The 10,137-nt window shown below is 45.1% G+C and overlaps 1 protein-coding gene and 1 pseudogene across 2 annotated transcripts; one reads left to right on the top strand and one right to left on the bottom strand.

Annotated features, from left to right (window-relative positions):
* Positions 1-734: 734 nt before the first annotated feature.
* LOC309558664 (E3 SUMO-protein ligase ZBED1-like) lies at positions 735-2,729 on the bottom strand (the record flags this gene model as incomplete). The annotated part of the gene is made up of 2 exons (XM_082261724.1): positions 735-1,750; positions 1,868-2,729. 2 exons carry the CDS (start codon positions 2,727-2,729, stop codon positions 735-737), a joined length of 1,878 nt encoding a protein of 625 aa, XP_082117850.1.
* A 3,360-nt stretch (positions 2,730-6,089) lies between these two features.
* On the top strand, positions 6,090-8,956 carry LOC309558665 (annotated as a pseudogene). Its single transcript has 2 exons — positions 6,090-6,420; positions 8,148-8,956. The product of its transcript is annotated as an uncharacterized misc_RNA (transcript).
* The last annotated feature ends 1,181 nt before the right edge of the window (positions 8,957-10,137 follow it).

Below are 10,137 nucleotides of genomic sequence, written 5' to 3' on the forward strand. Positions count from 1 at the left end.
TTCGCAGCTCGGGGCTGGAGGAGCTGTTTAACCTTTCTACACTTTCGCAGATATCTCTCTTTCTAAGTCAGTTTTTGACATTTTTTAAATGCAAGTCATCTCCAAATTGACTTCCACACCTTCAACAGTGATTTGGGATTTTTGGGGGTACAGGGGAAAATTTGGCTAAACTTTAGTCGAGCTTTTAGCTGGCGTGGTTTTAAGTCGCGCTCTGACCATATTGCATCTTAATGAATCTCACACTAGGCGCTATTTTCCGCCCGCCGTTCTCTGAATACCAATTTCAGACTTAAAAATTTGCCGGTTCGCAAAATCCCGCCGAAACGCCAATTCGCCGTACTATGAATCAGGCCCATAGTGTCAAAAGTGCAACTTTATTGCTATTTTAACTCCTCAAGAGTTAAAATGCGTAGAATCCCAAAACAAAAAGTAAACGAGGCTCTGTCATTCAACAATTTCAAGCTTTAACCCAGGTTTAAGCAAAACTAAAGTGCAACAACTTCACAGTAGCTTAAATTTTCTGTTCAAGACAGATAATTACAAATTTTGTAACATATAACATTACACAATTAAAATAATAAACTCTTCTCAGTGTGAACTGGTGTGAATATAAAAAATACATATAGCCTGCTCAAAGAGTGAACAAAACAAATGTAAACTAAGTTATCTATAACAACAAAACACGTGCTTGTTAGATCTCTCAAACATTGTGCATGCTCTTGCTCAGAGTCATTCTAAACATTTTTTGCAAGAAAGATGAGCCTGTCCACAACCTCTGGCTTAAGGCAGGCCCGGTTGCAGGTAACTATTCCCCCACCCACACTAAATACCCTCTCTGAAGGGGCACTAGTGGCTGGAATAGAAAGATATTTTTTAGCCAGTAAGCTTAGCCTTGGAAAGTTGGGCTGATGCAGCTTCCACCATTCAAGAGGATCTGTGTCTGGCTCTATGTCTGGAATAAGTAAATACGTTGCAAGCTCAGTCTCAATTTTAGCTTTCTCAGATTGTGGGTGTGGCGTGGTGGATGGTGCACTGTTTTTAAAGAAGGCACCCAGAGTCATTTTCTTTTTTGGTGGCAATGGTGGTGGGGTGTTCTTCTCTTGAACAGCTGAGGGACCAGCTTCCTCTGTGGTAGAGTTGCAGAGAGCAGAGATCTCAGACACCGCTCTTTTTTTGACAACTTCCAATTTGCTAGTATCAATGTAGGTTGTACGGAACCTCGGGTCTAAAAGTGTAGCTATGTCCAAAAGTTCCTCTTTCTCCAAATCAGAGTATTTACTTTCGAGGTAACGCATGATGTCAGCTTTGATTGTTTTTGTTAGCTCCAAATCTTCCTCCTCTGGCAGGAGGAGACTTGTTTTAAACAAATGCAGCACTGGTTTGATGCATGACACACTGACATATGATTCCCCTGACAGTGCATCAGTGAAGTCCTGGAGAGGTTTCACTGCTTTGTTGGTGGCTTTTAATACTTCCAAATCTTGCCACGTGGGAACAAGATGACGCGTTTTCTTGTCCGCACCCAGGACACGAGTTATTGCCTTCTCTTGCTCAAGAAAGCGCTCAATCATCTTTTGACGAGACCCCCAACGTGTTGGGGATTCTGAGATCAAAAGATGCTGGGGAAGTCCAAGCTCAGCCTGCAACTCTGTCATGTCTCGCCTTTTTTTCCAGCTGTAGGAGAAGGCTGATACAGCTTTTTTGCAGACCCCTATGGCCCGATCGATCCTTGGATCCTTTACACCATTCTCTGTAATAAATGTGAAAAGATATTTAGTATACAGTTCTGGCTATTTAAATTATGAGCAAACAGTACTTTACAATGTGCAAGTATTGTGCACCTATTTATTCTTACACCAACTCTTACCTATAGCATTGTGGAGTCTGTGGCCAAAACACTGCAAGCTGGGCCAGTTGTTGTCTTTAAGGGCTTTTATGATGTTGGTGCCACTATCTGTTGTCATGCAGACGAGTTGTTCCTCCGAAAGTCCCCAGGAGCTGAGAGCGTCTTTTAAGCCATGGGCAATTATGTCACCAGTGTGGTTGTCGGGGAAATACGCTGTCTGAAGGCAGATGCTGCGCAGAGTCCAACTAGTGTTGATGTAGTGAACCGTCAGACTCAGATATGGCTGCATCGTCCGGCTGGACCACAGGTCTGTTGTGGCTGAGAAAAACTGCATCTCCTCCATCTCACTGCGGATCTTTTCCCGAGTTGTATTGTATAGGTGAGGCAGCGCAACTTCGGCAAAATACTTGCGACTGGGGACAACGTACCTCGCATCTAATACTTTCATCAAGTGATTAAAGCCTCGCTTTTCGACAGAATAAATTGGCAGCATGTCTGTGGCAATATAATACGTGATCGCCTCTGTAATCGCTTTCCATCGCGCTCCGTTCTTATAAGGCACACAGTTTGTAAAGCTCTCAGGAAGTGTAGTTTGCTTTTTAGCAGCAATAGTAGCCTTAGTAGGTGTGCTAGAGGAGCTGTTTTCGCTACGGAGCCGGCTGCACTTCTCCCATTCTTCGCTATGTTTATTCCTCAGGTGCTGGAAAAGATTTGTTGTACTGCTGCTTCCAGTAGCAACAGCCTTGAAACATATTTTGCAGCAAGGCTTCGTCTGTGTATTGTCTGCTGCATCAAAACCAAACCAGTTCCAAATTACAGAATTACCTGTGCCTTTCTTTGGAAGTAGTTCTTTGCTAGTGCTAGTAGTACTACACGCTGCCATGTTGTTAATTTTTTGACTGTGTTGTTCTTTTAATAGACTACTAGATAGACAGTAAAAGAAGACGTGGGGGCGTCGCGCTGAGCGGGGAGGGAGGAGAGCTCACTGTGTTGAGGGAAGACTGAGGAAGGAGAAGCACTGTATATGTGTGTCTGACTGACGGACCACCGCCGCGCCTGGATGTTGTGATGTTAGCTGTGGGCAGTGCGTCTGTACAGGGGCTGCGGCGCTGCGATAGGTACAGTCAGTGACAGTCCAGAGAACGAGTCCACAGTCAGTAACCGGCCACCTTTTTTTGACTTTAACTTGTTTGAAACTGAAAGTAACTATTTTTTTGAGTTTTTTCAAAAATAGTTTTTTCTGCCTTGTGCAGCCAGCCCCTGCGTAACAACACACACCCTGGGCCTGCCCTTGGCTCCAGTCCAGCCAGCTCCTAGTCCACAGGAACGTTTATTTTGAAACGTTTTTTTTATTAAATTACCTTTTTTTTCAACTTAGCTTGCAAGTTGCAATACAGAGGCTTTTCTCAGTTTTCTGGCGTCCTAGTAGACCAGGGGCACCTTTGGGCACACAACCTTTTTTTTTTAATTTGAAAGGGGTTTAGTTTACCGTTTTTTTTGTTTAACTCAAGTTTTTTTACAATACTAGCCAGCCAGTGCAACCTACTAGCCACCGAACTCCCCACCGCCGCGCCTGGATGTGACGTCAGCTGCGGGGGCGGGCGGTGCGTCTGTACAGGCCGGGGCTGCGGCGCGCTGTGATAGGTACAGACAGTCTCCCCGGCCTGGATGTGACGTCAGCTGCGGGGCGGGCGGTGCGTCTGTACAGGCCGGGGCTGCGGCGCGCTGTGATGATCACAGCGCGCCGCAGCCCTGGCCTGTACAGACGCACCGCCCGCCCCGCAGCTGACGTCACATCCAGGCCGGGGACTGTATATATCACAGCGCGCCGCAGCCCCGGCCTGTACAGACGCACCGCCCGCGCCCGCCCCGAAGCCGACGTCACATCCAGGCGCGGCGGTGAGGAGTTCGGTGGCTAGTATTGTACATACAGAAAAACTCGAAAAAACTATGTAACTATGTAACTCGAGTTTGACAAAAAAAAAAACGTTGCAAGCCAAAAAATCGATAAATCGATTAAATCGATTTATCGCCCATCCCTATTGTGAAGTGTTAAAGCGGAGTTCCGGGCACAGATGTAATTTTTCAATAAGCATACCCCCGGGACAGTCAGGGCTAGCACATTCCACAATGGCTAGCCTCTGATCTGTCCCGGTTCGCACTTACCTTTTAGAAGAAATACTTACTTATAAAATTTCTTCCACAGCGTTTCCATCTCTCTTGTGGGCAGCTGAAGCCGGCGCGGTCCTCTTCTGCGTCTTCTTCCGCGTCTTCTTCTCCCAGAATGCGCCGCACCGGCCCCTCTCGTCACTTCCGGTGCGGCGCCGCATTCCTAAACAGCTTCTGGGCATGCCCAGAAGCTGTTTAGCAGGGGAATGAGGCGTCGCCCGAAAATGACGTGCGGGGCCGGTGCCGTCGCATTGATTCCTGGGAGCTATGACGTTCAGCTCCCAGGAATCATCGCGAGGCAGGAAGTGACGGGGTGAGCCGCGGCTCCAAGGGAGGAAGTACCCTGAGGTGAGTATTTACGATCTACAATTACAAGGTGAGTTTTTAAAAAAAAAAAACCTAACTATCCAATTCCTTTTCAGGTTATCCAGAACTAGCGGACAAGCACAAAAAAAACATCGATTTTGTGCCCGGAACTCCGCTTTAACCACTTAAGCCCCGGAGGATTTTCCTGCTAAACGACCAGGGTGTATTTTGCGATTCGGCACTGCGTGACTTTAACAGACAATTGCGCGGTCGTGCGACGCTGTATCTAAACGAATTTGGCGTCCTTTTTTTCCCACAAACAGAGCTTTCTTTTGGTGGTATTTGATCACCCATGCGATTTTTACTTTTTGCGCTATAAACAAAAAAAGAGCGTACATTTTACAAAAATAACAATATTTTTCACATTTTTTTATATGAAATTCCCCAAAAAAAAAATTTAAAAATCAAAATTTTTTAAAATTTTCGGCCAATTTGTTTTATGCTACCTATGTTTGGTGAAAAAAAACACAAAAAGCGTATTTTGATTGGTTTGCGCAAAAGTTATCGCGTTTACTAACAAAGGGAAAGATTTCTGTCATTTTTGGTGGTTTTTTTTTTAACGTGTAATGGCGGCGATCTGCGATTTTTTTTGCGGTACTGCGACATTGGGGCGGACAGATCGGACCCTTGACTGACATTTTTGACACTTTTGGGGTTACCAGTGGCATTTCTACAGTAATCAGTGATATATATATGCACTGTTACTGTAAAAATACACTGGTAGTGAAGGGGTTAACTTTATTTGGGAGGGAGGGGCTGTGTGTGTCCCTAGGGGCGTGCTTTCTACTGTGATTGGCTGTGGCTTGAGCTGTAAGGACACTGATCAACGGATCTACATAGTAGATCCATGTGATCAGTGTTTTTACAGCGAGGAGAATGACAGGTGGCTTGTTTACACAAGCTGCCTGACATTCTCCCTCTCCCCCGCCGATCGCCGAGTGACCGGCGGACATCGGGTCCGCTGGTCACACGCGCGGGGGGGTCCGTGACTGCGCGGGAGCGGGAGCGCGCCTCCGCGGGCGCGCGCTCACTCCCCAGAGCCTCACAGGCGAGCGATGTAGACCTACGTCACTCTGCCTGTGAGGGGCTGACTGCCGCAGTAAATATACTGTGAGCAGTCGGCAAGCGGTTAAGGAAAAAATAGAGAGAAAGGAAAAAACTAAAATAATGAAAATGCAAGTCCCTGAGGTTAAAGAAAAGGTTATTAAACCCAGGGGAATGCTGGTTTCTACAGTACAGGTGACGGAACCCCCTTATCCCCCATCAGGAATAGTGTACATTTCCAATTTGGGGTCCCCCAGGCCAAAAGGGAGAACTGGAGATCCAAAGAGGGGCAGTGTAGGACCTCTACAGGAATTGTTGAAGAGACAAACAAAAAGCAATTATAAATTCACTTCGGAAGAGTTAACCCCTTCAGTTATGGAAGCATCTCTGCTAACAGTGCCCAGTCTTGGTTTGCCGGATTATAGCAAAGATTTCATTTTTTTTTGCACAGAAATAAATGGACATGCGAATGGGGTGTTAACGCAACACTTCTGTGCCAGACATCGCCCAGTGGGGTACTACAGTTACCCATTGGACAGCTTAGCCAGTGGGCTACCTGGATGTCCAAAAGCAGTAGCGGCGTCTGCCCTACTGGTTGAAAAAGACTGTAGACATTGTATTAGGCAACACTTTGTATTTGATGTGCCCCCATGATTTGGAGGCTATGTTAAATAGTGCCTATACTAAACACTTCACAGTACAAGGGATAGCACATTATCATTTGATTTTGTTATCAGCTTCTAATCTAAAAATTCAGCGCTGTCAGACTCTGAATCCAGCTACTTTTCTATCGGAAGCTGACAGTGAGGAAGTTGATGATTCTGAATACCTAATACATCATTGTGCTACCTCTATTGATGAAGTAACAAAACCCACATCTGATTTTCAGGATGAATCCATTGCTGGTCTGCCTGTATGTGCAGACTTGTTGGTAGATGGCTCATCCCTCAGACGACCTGATGGGTTAACATTAGCTGCTTGTGCGGTAGTAAACGGTGAGAGTCGACTACTGCATACTGAAATTCTTCTAAATTCTAAGTCAACGCAGGCTGCGGAACTTACAGCTCTCTGTGTTGCATTAGAGCTAGCAGAATGAGATACGGTAAATATCTACAGTGATTCTGCTTATGCTGTGGGTATATTGCACAGCTTTGCACGATTATGGCAGGAAAGGGGTTACCTGATAGCAACAGGAACACCCATTCAACACAAAGAGTTAATTGTCAGACTGTTGTTTGCAGTCCAATCGCCTCTTAAAGTAACAGTAATTAAATGTAAAGTACATACCGGGTTTAATGACAGTTTATCGGTAGGGAATGTTTTGGCTGATAAATATGCAAAAGAAGCTATTCGTTCTTATCAGCCACATGTAGTCCCTATATTTTTGGTCACAAATCTTCAAGTGGACCATGGGGTTGTCAAGGCCCTACAGGAAAGTTCACCCCACTGATCCACTTGGTCTACAAAAAGGAGCTGTTTGCGGACCAGATGGCCTGTGGAGGTTGAATGATAAACTGGTTGCTCCACCGACTCTTTTTCCTTCATTGTTGGCCTTGAGCCATGGGCCTTGCCAGGTCTCAACAGGAGGGATTGTGAACAAACAGTGGTGGGCACCAGGTTTTTACACATATGCTGCTAAAAAAGTTAATGAATGTACTGTATGTCAAATGCATAACATAGGTAAACCAGTGCCTACCCCTATGAAACACATTCCGCATACTGAGGAGCCGTTTCAAAACTGTGCAGATTGACTTCTCAGATATGCCCCCTTGTGGCCGATTCAAGTATCTTTTAGTTTGCGAATATTGTTAAAGTGGAGTTCCACCCATTTTTGGAACTTTAGATCTATGTAATCCCCTTTAAAACGGCTTTTTCCAATGGAAACTTTTTTTTTTTTTTGCTAGTAAATACCTTAATTTCTGCTTTATTCCTTCTCACCTCACTTCCGGGTCCAATCGGCGATGACGTCATTCGGCGATTCGCAGTGTCTGCTGGGATGTATTCTATTCCAGAAATCTCGCAGTAGCTGAGCTGTAGTGAGCCGTGCCTGCCCCGCCTTCGCCCTGCCTCCTCTCATTAGGTTGTATTGTATGAATGTATTAAGGCCGTTCTCTGCCCCGCCTCTGCCCCGCCCCGCCTCCTCTCATTGGTTGTATTGTATGAATGTATTAAGGCCGTTCTCTGCCCCGCCTCCGCCCCGCCTCCTCTCATTGGTTGTATTGTATGAATGTATTAAGGCCGTTCTCTGCCCCGCCTCCGCCCCGCCTCCTCTCTTTGAGTTGTATTGTATGAATACAACTCAATGAGAGGAGGCGGGCAGAGGAGGCGGGGCGGAGGCGGGGCAGAGAACGGCCTTAATACATTCATACAATACAACCAATGAGAGGAGGTGGGGCGGGGCAGAGGCGGGGCAGAGAACGGCCTTAATACATTCATACAATACAACTTAATGAGAGGAGGCGGGGCGGAGGCGGGGCAGGCACGGCTCACTACAGCTCAGCTACTGCGAGATTTCTGGAATAGAATACATCCCAGCAGACACTGCGAATCGCCGAATGACGTCATCGCCGATCGGACCCGGAAGTGAGGAGAGAAGGAATAAAGCAGAAATTAAGGTATTTACTAGCAAAAAAAAAGTTTCCATTGGTAAAAGCCGTTTTAAAGGGGATTACATACAGCTATGTATTCCAACCTATTAAAATGGGTGGAACTCCGCTTTAAGTAATTAAGTGTCTTACTAGAGAATTGATTCCTAGGTTTGGTATGGGAGCTGTGATCTCTTCAGACAGAGGTACACACTTTGATAACAAACTAATAGCAGAGGTAGTAGATATCTTAGGTCTGAAACAACAGTTGCACACCACATAAAGACCGCAGGTTAGTGGGATGGTGTAACGCAGTAAGCAAACCCTAAAGAGGTATCTGGCCAAGATAAATACTAATGGAAAGAGCACATGGGTAGAAGCATTGCCTATAGCCCTAGCAACTATCAGGACTACCCCTAAGGAGAAGATGTATTGTTTGGGCGCCCTCCTAAAAGACTTCCTACAGCTTCTGTAACATCAGAAACAGTGACTTTAAGACTTTAACACAAATGTGTTTTCTGATACTTTTTCCAAAGCAGGACAACCAGTGGACCTAAGTGAAAAGACTCATGGACTAAATTCTGGAGAGTGGGTGTACATCAAGAATCACACCCCCAGGACTACTCTGTCCCCTAAGTGGAAAGGACCGTTCCAGATTATTCTTGTGTCTCCCACAGCTGTGAAGCTAAAGGATTACAAGTATTGGGTGCATGGTTCCCATTGTAAGAAAGCAGTGGCTTTGAACAAACATACAGGCCAGTGTACTACTGGCAAGGACTTTTCTGTACCTTTATCTTCTAGGTTATCTCCACCGCTGACTCGGGCTCCAGCCAGAAGACTACGAATACAGAAGAATGCATCTTATAATGCCGAGAGACGATCTGCATCTCTGGGGAATCATCCTAAGTGGAGGAGCCTTGGTGTGGATCACGGTCATGATGTATGAATGGACTCACATGATAAAAAAAGGTGAGACGCATGATACCTTTTTCCTCAATGCTACTGTAATGACTAAAAAGTTACAGATTACCACAGAGTCTGGATTTGATCAAAGGCTGAAGAGAGACTTACATGCTAAGTTGAGACAACCCTTCTATAATTCCTTTGTGGCTATGCAGTTGCAAGCTGCCAAGAAGTTGGAAATCACTAAGTGTTGGATATGCACACATTCACCTATCTCACACAAGACTTTGCCCTTACTAGGTATACCCAGTACCCTAGCTGAGATAGAAGACGGTGCTCACTTTGGCAATATCGGTGCTAAGATGGTTGACAAGGCCATTTCACTACTGCTATTTACCAAGGCCCCAATGAGAATACCAGCAGTATGTATTAACTTTACCCGTATTTATCCGCCAGAACTACTTGAGAAAGGTTTTAAGAATACTGATCGAGCAATTGGAGACTCTCAGTGCATGGGTAATGCGGATGTCAGGTATTGGTTTGATGGTAAAGATGTTATGTGAAGTACAGATCGATATCAGGAATTGCATGATTTCACACACCGCCAACATTCACGCCAGATTATTTTGAAGTTATTACTGTGCCTGCTACATGGTATATGAGTGACAATGAGTTTAAAGAGACACAATTGCATAAAATCCCTGCCCATTTCTTCAAAAGAGCCCATTCTGAACAGGATATTCCAGTACAGGCTGCCCTCGGACAAGTGGCAGATGACACTGAAGAAGAGACTAATCCTGAAATACTAACACCTATTCCAACACAGAATGAAGGCCCAGAAAGAAATGATGATGATATTAATGTTGAGTCCCATGATAAAGAGATAAGACCAATATTTTCTATACCTTGGGTGAATAGATGTTGTATCAAAAAAGCCTTCAGTTTTATTATAGATTTAGCTGACCTAATGGATAGCATAACTGCTCTGTATAACAGAAATTTCATATTAATGGCCACTGAATTACATAGGAAATGATACGAAAACTGAAGATGCAATCATTTCACATGTATAAAGGGCGCAGCAATTAAAGCTTTATTTTTGTAAGGAACATACCGAAACCGCTTGGATTGGAGTTAGCTGGGAAAGTTGACTCTCTTGGCTAAAACCTGTCAACTGGTTTACTGGTATTGGAGGGTGGTTCGCAGGTATATTGCATGGTATCC

Source organism: Pelophylax lessonae, assembly GCF_965119305.1.
Source record: "Pelophylax lessonae genome assembly, chromosome: 6".
NCBI lineage: Eukaryota > Metazoa > Chordata > Amphibia > Anura > Ranidae > Pelophylax > Pelophylax lessonae.